Consider the following 13,466-nt stretch of genomic DNA (forward strand, 5'->3'; position numbering starts at 1 on the left):
TATTAAGATGTGAGAATTATTAATAAAATTCAGCTGAGTAAATTTATTTAATAAAAAAAAAAATCTTGTATCACACTCTAGCATGTTAAGGTGATCATAGGAGTCTTGGGGGCTACTGATGTGAATACTTGCTTGAGACACCTTCGTCCAGATAGCTCAAGTCAAGTTAAGGCCAAGGGGAATGAATGCTGTCTTGGTGGCTTAATGACACCTTAGGCCGCCATAGGCCACTGGAAACAGATTCCTTTTTTCCACAAGCCTAGGAGATAGGGGCTATAACTCATGAAGAGCAATGAATGAAAATTGTAAAAGTCGGTAGCCACAGTTAACTCCTTTAATACTTGCATACTGTCAGGTGCATCCTAGACTGTCACCGTCAATTGCATATTCAGATAATATGACATAATTCCTAAATTATATAATCTTTACTTTTAGTTTAGTTCATAACCCATCCCTACCAGGTAAGTGTCCATTGTTACATATCTCCAATAGTTGTTCAAATGTACAATCATAAAGAAAAATACAGGCCAGGCACAGTGGCTCATGCCTGTAATCCCAACACTTTGGGCAGTTGAGGTGGGAGGATCACTTGAGCCCAGGAGTTTTGAGACCAGGCTGAGCAACATAGTAGGACCTTGTCTCTACAAACAAATTTTAAAAATTAGCCTGTGTCTGTAGTCCCAGCTACTCAGGAGACTGAGACAGAAGGATCTCCTGAGCCCAGGAGGTCAAGGCTACAGAGAGCTGTGATTATGCCACTGCACTCCAGCAGCTTAGGTGACAGAGTGAGATCCTGACTCAAAAAAAAAAAAAAAATTGAAAGAAAAATACAATGCAGTTTTGCAAGAAAGTATTAATACTGCCAAGTTATTCATTGTTTAAGTTAAATAGGATAACCAACTATGGTGCAGTTTTAGGAAGGATATTTTTTTCTTAACATTTTCCTTATTCATGTTTACTTTCTCTGTTTTGGAACTTTCTTTCATTTTTTTCCATCTCAATGCCACTTTTTCCACTTAACCAATTTAATCCTGTCTTCTACAGAAAGCCACATGTATAGTCCATACACTAAAGCTTCTAAGATTTTAATCTATTTCCCGTGTTATAAAACAATTTTATTTTCTAAGTTTTTTCTTCACAAAATACTCTCCCAAGTTCCGTTACCCATATTGCCACACATAACTTGATTTTAAACCCAGTGAATTACACTGCTTTTGGCCATTGCAATGTCTTGGTTTTTTGTAAATGAAATATCATTCAAAGTAGGTAATTGCCTCTTTTAATTTAATAAGCTATGAATTGTAAAATAATTTCTGAACAATGTCATCTTTAGCTGTTCACAAAAGGAAAACATGAGAAGAAAACATGGTTTGAATCTCGGGATTTCTGTAGAGCTATGGGTGGAGACCTAGCTAGTATCAATAATAAAGATGAACAGGAAACAATATGGCGATTAATAATGTAAGTATCTTTTCTACATAACACTCCTTTTTTAAAAAAAATCTGTTTGGTTCTAGTGATGTTGAGAAAATTCTTATATTTCTGAAATTGTTGGTTTGCAATGTTATTTGAACACCTGTGTCATCTCCCAAGCCTATGGACTCTTCTTAATCTAGTTTCACCTCCAACCCCTTTACTTTTTAATGTATAAATTCTGTAATGAATTGCTCTATAAAAATATAAGTCACAATATATATTTGTTAAATACACGAATGAATAACTATCTTTCAGTGCTTTACAATTATTTATTCTCAAGCGATGGCCCAATATTTGGTATATGTATGATCTGAACCAAAACACACATCTATTTCATAAAACTTACATTTAGTTGTTAAATCTCTTTACTTGTGTACTAATTTATGTTTTGGAGGTAACTTTCAAATCTGGTTAGTCTTTGTAGGCCACCAAACTTTTTTCATGCAATAGCACATGCTTTCTTCATGTTTTGGATATTGTAGGGCCAGTGGAAACTACCATGAACTGTTTTGGTTGGGACTGACATATGGAAGTCCTTCAGAGGGCTTTACATGGAGTGATGGTTCTCCTGTAAGTAATTTGACTTAATATATCATTTTCTTACTTTGTCATGTATTCATTTTAATGGCATCCTTCAACTTAACCATATTTTTAGTAAGACAGGCCATTGCAATAACTACAGAGATGTTTCTGTGCAAAATAAATGCCATTTTAGGACCATTGTCTTGCCCCTGCCCCACTTTAGTTCCATTCATTCAAGGCATAGCTTGACTGTATGAAAAAAAAAAAATAGAAAGAGCTGGGCATGGTGACTCACGACTATATCCCCAGCACATCGGGAAGCTGAGATGGGAAAATCTCTTGAGCCTAGGAGTTCGAGACCAGTCAGGTAACGTAGTGAGATCTCATCTCTACAAAAAAAAAAAAAAATTAACTGGGCATGGTGGTGCATGCCTATAGTCCCAGCTAGATGATAGACTGAGGCAAAAGGATTGCCCGAACCCAGGAGATCGAGGCTGCAGTGAGCTTTGATTATGCCACTGTATTCCAGTCAGGGTGTACTCCAGCCAGGGTGACAGAATGAGACTGAGACTCAAAAACCAACAAACAAATAACAATAAAAACTCATTCCACTACTTTATATAAATATATATCTTCAATCTGCCAGGCAAAATTGGTAAACAGATAGTTCAACTTTCTAAAAGTGGTGTGTATAGCCTTGTATAGATCAGTAGAACTGGAAACACTTTTGATATTCCCATTAATAGCTATTAAACTTAGATTTCTCAGGAATGAAGAAGTGAGGGATTATGGCACATGTTGGCTATATTTAGAAATTCTAGTTGCTACAGAAAGTGATTTTGTGTAACTTCAGTTCTGCCTTCTCTTATAACCCACTGGCAGTTTTTCAAGGGACTTGGTGTATGATATTTTATTTGATGGTTCCATTGATATTTGGATTTTATACTTACATCTCTGGAAAATATATTATCATGCTGAGTCCAAAACCCTGTGGGCTATGATTCCACATTGGAAACTCCATAGAAGACCTAAACCCAGGGCTCCATTCATTTCCGCTGTTGATTTTCTCCATGTTTGGTAGCTTTGGTAGCAGAATTTTATAGGTCTTTTCCTTTTGCAAGAAGAATTAATTGTATTTCTTAATCCTGTCCACTTAATAAAGAAAAGTTCCCACAACACACTGAAATATTATCCCTTAAAAAATGGTTTGTAAATGTAGGAACTCGTAATACTGAGAAGTAAAGCTTTTTTGCCAAATTTTTCCTATATATACATTCCATTTTAATGGCCCTTGGATAAATTCTATTTAGTAAGAGAAAAAAAGTTTTTATAATAATCAATTGCACACTCTTTTCAACTTCACAAGTTTTCATGTTATGAAAGCAATTCTTTTTCTACTCATGTTTATGAAATGTACTTTCGAAGCAAAGCTATTGTGAAAAAAAGTAAACGAATAAAACAATACAAATCTATCTGTCCTTTTCTGTTGGGATAGATGATTGACATTGGTCTGACATAAATGGTTGTAATTTTATGTTTCTCATACAGGTTTCATATGAAAACTGGGCTTATGGTGAACCTAATAATTATCAAAATGTTGAATACTGTGGTGAGTTGAAAGGTGACTATGGGATGTCTTGGAATGATATTAACTGTGAACACCTTAACAATTGGATTTGCCAGATTAAAAAAGGTATGATCACTTGTCTTTTCCTTTATCTCAGCTTGGAAAACTAACTTCCTGATACCCCAATATCTTTCCCTTATTAGCAGAAGCAAACAAACAAAATAACAAATTCAGGGAACTGTCAGGGGCCATTATATCACAGGATAAGAATGAAGTCGCTGAGCACAGATAAATGTTCCAAAGGAACAGAAGATCAAAAGGCCACCCGGGAGTCCTGGACAAGAGTCACGTCCTCCAAAATAGTTCCCACGAGCAGCTCTGAATCTGGCTCAGGTTCCACAGTGGCAGAAGTTTGTGGGTGTCCTACATTGTAAACAGAGTAACAAAAATGCAATTTCTTTCTTTTTTAATTGTCACCTTCTGATTGTCTACATTAGTCACCAAGTATGTGACCATATCCCCATGTCTGCATATTCTAAGTATTGACTTCTCAAGTAAATTTCACACAAAGAACGAGCATAGTGTGGGGTCCTGATACTATTAGACCCACTATGTTTTTTGTTTTTGTTTTGTTTTGTTTTTTGAGTTGGGGTCTTCCCCTGTCACCCAGGCTGGAATGCAGTGGCACAATCACAGCTCACCACAGCCTCAACTTCTAGGGCTCCGGTGATCCTCCCACCTCAGCCTCCTGTGTAGCTAGGACTACAGGCATGTACCACCACACCAGCTATTTTTTTTTATTTTTTGCAGAGATGAGGTGTCACTATGTTGCCCAGGGTGTAGACATACCATGTTATTGATGGTCAAAAATATGAATGCTGTCTGTCATTATCTGTGACTCTGAAACTTCCACATATCCCAAGTCAGGCATTGAGGTCAGAGGATCCAGGTTCTAATGTGAAGATAAACCAACAAATAAACAAACCTATCCTTGAACTTTGTCCAGTGCAAAACAGATCAATGGAACTGCGTTGCCTTCTGATGTTGAGCGAATCTTGGCAATTGTCCCTAGGACAGTAGGAGATACCTTACTGTTCTGTTTATTTTCCTTATTCCTTTGTTTATTATTGCTTTCAAAGTTTCCAGAATAGAGGAATCAATGGTTGTCAGTTTTTTTTAAGTCTCTTAGTAGTAGGTCTAACTAAATAACCCGAGTTTCTTTATCAGATTCCAACAAAACCCCGATATATCATTGCCTACTTGGAAAGAAAAAGATTGCATTTAACTTTTAGTAAAACATATACTTAATAAAAAGAATACTTTAAAGAAAATATATTTTATATTTATAAACAAATAGTTTACAGTTAATGGCTTCAAGTAATGAAATTACAAGTAATTTCACAGCTAATTATAAGATGTCTGACCAGAAAACTAACCTCTATTGAGCACCTGTTACTTACCAATAACTCACATGTTTTAACCCAGTTATTTACACATATTACTCGTTTCTTTTTGTATTTGACAAAATAAAGGCTAAACAACTTGAACTCAGGCTTGAGATTTGAAGCTAAGCTTTCTGATTCTAAAACTCATGTGGTTCTCTTTCCTTTATATGACACTACTTGTGCCTGAAAGCTATCTTCTAATTCCTGGTGGCCAATACTGTACTTAATTTGTTTAACTCTTGACTCCTAATTCTCTTTTATTTCATTCTCCTTTTCACAACATGATAAGTGATTTGGAAAGAAGAGGGTAGATGAAAAAAAGAGAAAGAGCAATTAAGATTTTAGGATATTAACTCATGAAAATAGTGAAAAATAGAAGGATATCCAGAGGGTGCCAAAAAAACATATATATTATACATTTTAAGAAAGGAAAAAAACAATATTAAAATTGTAATGCTCAATAGCTACCAATAACAAAAGAGAAATACAAATCATGTCTGACTCCTGCAATTACAAGAGGTGCTCAAAGTGGTTACCATCAGCACCCAGACACTTCTGATTATGATGAATAAGTGCTTGAGCAACACTGAACAGAGTGTCCACTTGTATAACATTGTACATGCCATTCAATTTCTTCCTGAAGTACCACCAATGCGGCCAGTTTTCTACAGTACACCACATTCCTTAGGGTCCTCCCTAAGTAGCAGTCAAGGGGTGTTAAGTCAAATACCACTTCGAAATGGTCTTGTGCTCCTCAAATGACAACTATGCTTCCTCCCTTTTCTTTGACTGTCCTGTCTGTGGCATGGTGATGCTACCATTCATTTGATGGATGCCATCTTTTGAGCGAACATCACATGACAAATTGCTACCATCATTCAATTCAACTTTGAAAAGTAATACATAGATAACATCTCTTAAAATGTATATACATTTTTTGTGTACAATTTTTGGCAAACTCCCAGTATTGTTGAAGAAATTCATTTTTTCCCTAATTTTCTCTTGTTTTACAGGACAAACACCCAAACCGGAGCCAACACCAGCTCCTCAAGACAGTAGGTGTTTTCAAGTTTTCTGATCTCTGTATTGATAGCCCCTTTCCCTTCTTTTCTTTCTCGGCGAAAATATTACTTACCCCAGGAAGGTGGAGAGCAGAGGTTCTTAATATCTCTTATGAGACTTTTGGGAAAGTCTGGATCTTCCTCTGCAGAGAGAAGCTCATATGCATGAGCGGAAGGCATGTCAGTATACTTTTTTAAGGGTTCACGCCCAGGTTTCTCCTTCTCTAGCACATATGTTAGTTTCTAATGGCCACTGTAATCAATGACCATAAACTTGGTGGCTTACACCAACACACATTTATCCCCTCACAATTCGGGAAGTCAAAAATCTGAAATTAGTTTCACCGGGCCAAAATCCAGATGTGAGCAGGACTAAGCTCCCCCAAGGGGCTTAAAGGGAAAATCAATCCACTTCCTTGCCTTTACCAGCGTGTAACACTAAGTTCCTCGCATTCATTGGTTCGCGGCTCCTTCTTCCATCGTCAAAACCAGCAGTGTGCTGTTTTGTTTCAGTAGTCACCTGGCTTTCTTCCCACATAGCCAGTCTCCCTCTACCACTCCCTACAAGGACGTTTGTTACTACATTCAGGGCCCCCCTAGACACTCCAGGGTAATCTCTCCATCTCAAGATCCTTAATTTAATCACATCTACAGAGTTCCTTTTTCCATATAAGTTAACATTCATAGGTTCCAGGGATTAGGACCTGGTTCTCTTTGAGGACCTTGATTCAGCCTCCTCTAGTACAGAGCCATAGAATCCTACGGTTTGGTAACAGCCTTAGGAGCCCGCCCTCAGTTTTCCCATTCTGTTCACCCAAGATGTACCCAAGTTCATCAGTTAAAAGTTTGTTCTAGCACCGAGATGGAATCTGCTCGCTCATTGTTTCCACTCCTTGGAGTTGGCACATTAGGGGTGTGTGTATGTAAAGTCCTCCAGCTGTGCTATGCTGTTGACGAAAATGACACTGGGGGTTCTTTGATCCCACAATGACTCATGAAACTTAGTTGGGGAAAAAAAGTGGCTAGTTTTTAACAGGACTGATAAAAAGTAAGTATGAGGCCTTTGGCGATTCAGTCTGTATTTGACATAGACAGTCTGCTTATTCTGGACTCTCAGAGTTGCAGGTACCCCTAGTTAGCTCCTTTTTTATTTTTATTTTTATTTTTTTGAGTTGGGGTCTCACTCTGTCGCTCAGGCTGGAGTGTAGTAAGTGGCAAAATCGTGGTCTTCGCAGCCTTGACCTCCAGGGTTCAGGCAATCCTCTCACATCAGCCTCCAAAGTACCTGGGACAACAGGTATGTGCTAGGATGCTTGGCTAATCCTTTGATTTATTGTCGAGGTGAGGTCTCTACTATGCCCAGCCTCCTTTGTTCTGTTCTCTTCATTTTTGTGTACCATATGTATCAGATTCTTAGATTCATCTGAGTAAAATTCATCACCTTTTCTCATTAATTTTTCAGATCCACCAGTCACTGAAGATGGGTGGGTTATTTACAAAGACTACCAGTATTATTTTAGCAAAGATAAGGAAACCATGGACAATGCACGAGCATTTTGCAAGAAGAACTTTGGTGATCTTGTTTCTATTCAAAGTGAAAGTGAAAAGAAGTTTCTGTGGAAATATGTAAGAACATGATTAATTTAAGGATGGGACAATGACATGTGATAAACATAGATAGTGTCTATAATTGGTACTACACAGAACAATTTCTAACTATGTGCTGAATTTGCACTTCCTAAGGTCAGGGATAAAGATATGAATCCTGGGAGAGGAGGCCATGACAGAAGCTATGTCTTATTTTTTTAGTATCTTGTGTAGACTCACAGAACCCAGAAACATTTTTTTACTCTGGGCTTCATGAGGATCCAGAGTTTATGGCTTTGAGTTCACTAATTGTGGTTGTCAGAGATTATAATTTTTAGTTGGTTGTTATATATCAATCCTGGACCCACTGTGTATTATACAATTTGATTAGTAACTTAAAAATCTAGTTTAGTTGAATCGTATTGTTGGCTAACAAATAGTACAACTTGATTATTCATATAAAAATCTTTCTTGGCATACCAAGATTGTCAGCTGTCACTGAAGGTGTAATTTACTTTTTTTCCACGAGTGCTTGGTTCAGTATCTTTCTGATTAAAAACCCTCATGAACTCCTCACTACTAGAGAGGAGGTAAGAGAGAGAGCAGTAAAAAATGAATTTATCAGTATTGAAAGAATAAAAATGTGCTTGATTATAAGGTATTAGAGTATAGTCTGACTTATCATTTTTTTAGATATACCCTGCTTTGAAATTTTCAGTATATTTCCCAATATTGCAAATACACACACACACACACACATACACACACACACACACACACACACATACACACATTAGGGGTGCCAAAAAAAGGTATGCAAATTTTAAGAGATGTTCGCTGTAATCAATGTCTGGATGCTGATGGTAAACACTTTGAGCACCTCTTGTAGTTGCAGAAGTCAAATGTGACTTGTATTCATCTTTTGTTATTGGTTTATATTACAATCTTTATATAGTTGATTCCTTTCTTAAAATGTATACATTTTGGGGGCACCCTGACAACTTTTTTTGATTCTTAGTCCCACTGACTACTTTGTTTTAAAGGACATCAACAACCTAACGACTGGGCATTTAACATTGCAGAGAATGATTTAAAGTGTTCACTTTATAAATGCAGGTTGTTAAATTGTGTGCATTTTTTTATTCATAGGAAAAACCATGTAGAATATACAACATTTCTGCCTGAATTCCTCTTTAGAAAAGGTTTTAAATAGGGTGCCTCATTAATATGTAGGTTTTGTTTAGAAGTTTCTGATCATGTGATTATAAATTGAACTATTGCAAACTTCATTGTTTTAGGTAAACAGGAATGATGCACAGTCAGCATATTTTATTGGTTTATTGGTCAGCTTGGATAAAAAGTTTGCGTAAGTAAATCAAATTAAAACAACTTTGCTTGGATAGTGGCCAGGTAAATATGAGTTATGTTGAGACCTTTGCTTTGTGAAATGCATTTAAATATCCTATAGAATTCTCAATCCAGAAAGCATCTTTAAAAAAATTAAAAAGAATTTGAAATAATCCTACTAAATCTTTTCAACATTTTAACTCTCAAACAACTTGAAATTGGATTTAATCATGCAGAACGCCACCTGTCTGTTTTCAGATATCATCTGTTAGTAAATCATCTACTAAACAGAAGTATTCACTATATATATGAATACTGGACATATTTTAAAAATTATGATCTGGGCTGGGTGTAGTGGCCTTCTCCTGTAATTCTAGCACTCTGAGAGCCTGAGGCAGAAATATCTCTTGAGCCCAGAAGTTCAAGACCAGCCTGGAAACAAAGGGAGATCTTGTCTCTACAAAATATTAAAATAAAAAATTTAGCTGAGCATGGTGATGTGCGCCTATAGTCCCAGCTACTAAGGAGGTTGAGGTGTGAGTGTTGCTTGAGCCCAAGAGGTCAAGGCTGCTGTCAGCCATGATTGTGCCACGGCATTCCAGCCTAGACGACAGAGTGAGACCCCAGCTCAAAACAAAATTATGATCTGGTTTGGACTAACTGTGGTGCCCTTTAGAAACAGAGGATCCAGGCCGGGCTCGGTGGCTCAGCCTGTAATCCTGCGCCTTGGGAGGCCGCAGTGAGTGAATTGCCTGAGCCCGCGGATTCGAGACCTGCCTAGGCAACTTGGCAAGACCTCATCTCTACAATAAATCAAAAAAATTAGCCGGGTGTGGTAGCGCACACCTGTAGTTCCAGCTACTTGGAAGACTGAGGCGGAAGGATTGCCAGAGCCCAGCAGATCAAGGCTGTGGTGGCCAGGAGCGACCACTGCACTCTAGTCTCGGTGACAGAGTGAGACTCCAACTCAAAAAAAAAAAAAAAAGATAAAAGAAACAGAGGATCCTCTCCTGTTACCCTACTCGCTGTGTTACCCGCACTAGTTTGAAATATTTTTTCAACTTCATGAAAAGCTTTCCCTTTAAAAGAGTGATTGTAGTGTTTTCTATTAGATATAGGAGCCAGGAAAAACTGTGAAGTGAGAAAATTGGCACATTTTGGGGTTCCTTTCCTTGTTCGTTAATATACATGTTCTCACTAGTTTGAAGAGCAGATATGTTCCCCTGGCTGATGCTCAGATATTTTAGTCACATATGTTCCGAGACGGTTATTACTATATTTGAGCAATAGAGACTTAAACTCAAGGTCATTATTATTATTGTTATTGAGTCAGAGTCTTGCTTTGTCACCCAAGCTGGACAGCAGTGGTGCGATCATAGCTCACTGCAGCCTGGAACTCCTGGGCTCAAGCTATCCTCTCGCCTGAGCTTCTCTAATTGCTGGAACTATAGGTGCGCTACCATGCCTGGCAGGGACATTATTTTTAAAGAACAAAAACATTTGATATTCTTTTAGAAAAGCACCCATTTTATCATCTCTCAAATGAAAAGATCAAATTCAGTGATGTTATGGTCACTTTCTGCTCTCATGGTCTCTGAATTTCTATATTTTATAAAAATATGCATTGGCCCACCTACCTTCCGAGAAACTAGAGTAGACATGCAAATCAGAGAATGGGTTTAGTGAGAAATTCTATCCTCTCTGCCTCTCTGTGGGTGGTTCGGCTTTGTGGTAATCATGCCCGAAGATTACTATGGGAGGATTTTAGTTTCTGGCCCACTTCCAGAGTAATTGGGATCTCCACTAAAGGTAGATTCTTCCAGAGAAGGAAAAGAAGACAGACCAGCTAAGATGACAGGCTTGCTACAAAGGAACACTAATGCAAGGGACATACAAATACCCAGGCATTGGGGATTTTTCTGCCATTCTCTGTAGGTCTCTCTCTTCTGGGTCGACTAGTCCTTTGCCATCAATAGGCTGTAGCCAATTGTGCGAATGATTGGATTGTTGCAAAATGCCTGAATTTTCTTTTCCAGTTGGATGGATGGAAGCAAAGTAAATTATGTGTCTTGGGCCACAGGTGAACCCAACTTTGCAAACGAGGATGAAAACTGTGTCACCATGTATTCAAATTCAGGTAGACAATACACAGATCTTCTTGAACTTGTTTTGTGGTACGATATATCATTTCTTACATGCATAGGCTAAAAGTAGCAAGTTGTGCACTTAAGTCAAGCAAGATAAGAGACAATAAAGGAGAATTCTAATTTTGGCAGCATACCCATTCCATTTGTATGGGGAATGGATGCTTGATAGACGCACCAATAAATGACATAGTCGATCTTCTGACTTCTTCCTACATTATGAAACTTTTTTCATGTTCCGATTTGAATAAATATCCCAAGTATGTGTATCTTTCTCCTTTATCTCTCTCTCCATCTCCTTATTATTCTGTAAAGTGGGAACAATGATAGAATGTATCTGTTCTTGAGACGATTCGATGAGATTGAACATATAAAACGTTAAGTCGATGCCTGTTGTATCTAAAGTTTAGGGGTATTGTTAAATTATTATTATACTATTAGCTATTACTATTTAGATAATATATCTGCAACCTGCTTGGTTCCTAGGAAGCTCTCTCCGAAGGTGAACTATATTTATTATTCATGTAAGTGAAAGAGCAAGAGGATATGGTGTGGATTCTTCTAGTCACTTGTGTAAAAATAAAGTTTGATTATAGTCTCTAAACTATTTTTGAAAATCTTTGTGAAATATACATACTTTTTTTAAAAAGTGTTTCTAAGCAGAAACATGGAAATCTAACTTAACTCTTTTGCTCTTTGCCAGGGTTTTGGAATGACATTAACTGTGGTTATCCAAATGCCTTCATTTGCCAGCGGCATAATAGCAGCATCAATGCCACGGTCATGCCTACCACGTTACCAGTTCCATCAGGTTGCAAGGAAGGTTGGCATTTTTACAATAACAAGGTACTAAGAAGAATTAGTTACAATATTGGCATTGATCCAGATGAAGAGTGACAATGTAAATCTTTTAGTTCAAAGCTAAGTTTTGCTTATCTAGAAAATTCTGGGTAAGGATAGGTGAAGATTTTTGTGACAAATTCTCTGTGGAAATTGAGAGCATACTTGAGATAGTATGCAAATAGTTGGACCCTTTATCCCAAGGGTTACTCAAACTTTGCAAAGTAACTACTTCATTTTTAAATCTCAATTGTATTGTGAGAAAATTTAGATTTAGTGATAATTTTCATGATCATTTTGTCTGTCACCCAGGCTAAAGTGCAATGGTACAATCATGGCTCATCACGGCCTTGTCCTCCTGGGCTCAGGCGATCCTTCCGCCTTGGCCTCCCAAAGTGCTGGGATTACAGGCCTGAGTCACTACACCCAGCCATAATTTTTTTTTTAAGAGCAAACTTTATTATCTTTAGTTAACTTCTATGATTTTTTTCTCTTCATTCCAGTGTTTCAAAATCTTTGGATTTGTTGAAGAAGAAAGAAAAAGTTGGCAAGAGTCACGAAAAGCTTGCATCGAATTTGGAGGAAATCTGGCATCCATACAAAATGATAAAGAACAAGGTCTGCTGGCCATTTTCAATCAATGATGCATGAAAATATGTAATTTTGCCTGTAAAATGGTAAATTATTGCTGAGAGTAAATTATTATTATTATTTATTTTGTTTCCTAGAGCAAAAACTAGGAAGGAAGGAAAAAACCAGACACTTATTAAAAACTTATTCAGTTGTAGGTACCATGCTGGGCTTTTAACTTTACATGAAGTCCTTCCCATTGTCATAAAAACTCTGTAAAGCAGGTATTATCATCCCAATTTGTGAATGGGGAAATGGTGTTCAGAAGACCTTGAGTCAGGGACCTTGCCCAGAAAGCAGCAGAACTGGGAATCAAACCTAGGTCTGTCCAGCTTAAATCCCACCCTGTTTCTCTTAAATCAGTTTAGTCCCCCAAAGAAAAGTACTTCTAAGAATAAGATGAAAAATTGCTAATTTCCCACTGACAGCTTTTTCAGTTACTTCATCACATAACTTGTAATGCGATAAAATTGATATTTTTAAATATGAACTTTGAACAAACTGAGAAACAAATTTTTGGTAAAGCATGATGAACCAGAACTATGAAGGAGAAAACTCACCATATCCATATAGTAGATTGTAAAATGCATGATAGGGCATTGAAAGGTACTTTTTTCAAAAGAAAAGTACTTACCACTTTTGCATGGTCTTTCCAGAGATACTGTCACTGAAACAGGCACTAGGTTAAATTTATGACTTGTACTTTAAGGAGAATGTTGACCCACTGCAAGACATTCAGACTAAACTGATGAAGGGTTGGAAACCACTGCAAGTGAGTAATTGTTGAAAGACTCTCAGGTTCTACAGCTTGGAAAAGAGGATATGGACTTTGAAGGATCATCCTGAG

The 13,466-nt window shown here is 37.4% G+C and overlaps 1 protein-coding gene across 1 annotated transcript in view; it reads left to right on the top strand.

Annotated features, from left to right (window-relative positions):
* The window catches only part of MRC1 (mannose receptor C-type 1), a 102,191-nt gene that overhangs the window by 60,777 nt on the left and 27,948 nt on the right, over positions 1–13,466 (top strand). Inside the window, exons 13-21 of the mRNA XM_008056341.2 lie at positions 1,334–1,461; positions 1,959–2,046; positions 3,547–3,691; positions 6,024–6,065; positions 7,534–7,697; positions 8,957–9,024; positions 11,042–11,142; positions 11,853–11,995; positions 12,493–12,607. Of these exons, the coding sequence (XP_008054532.1) occupies positions 1,334–1,461; positions 1,959–2,046; positions 3,547–3,691; positions 6,024–6,065; positions 7,534–7,697; positions 8,957–9,024; positions 11,042–11,142; positions 11,853–11,995; positions 12,493–12,607 (994 nt within the window). The remainder of the gene's footprint in view (positions 1–1,333; positions 1,462–1,958; positions 2,047–3,546; positions 3,692–6,023; positions 6,066–7,533; positions 7,698–8,956; positions 9,025–11,041; positions 11,143–11,852; positions 11,996–12,492; positions 12,608–13,466) is intronic.

The sequence above is a fragment of the Carlito syrichta genome, unplaced genomic scaffold (assembly GCF_000164805.1).
Source record: "Carlito syrichta isolate Samal-C Ts95f unplaced genomic scaffold, Tarsius_syrichta-2.0.1 Scaffold302327, whole genome shotgun sequence".
NCBI lineage: Eukaryota > Metazoa > Chordata > Mammalia > Primates > Tarsiidae > Carlito > Carlito syrichta.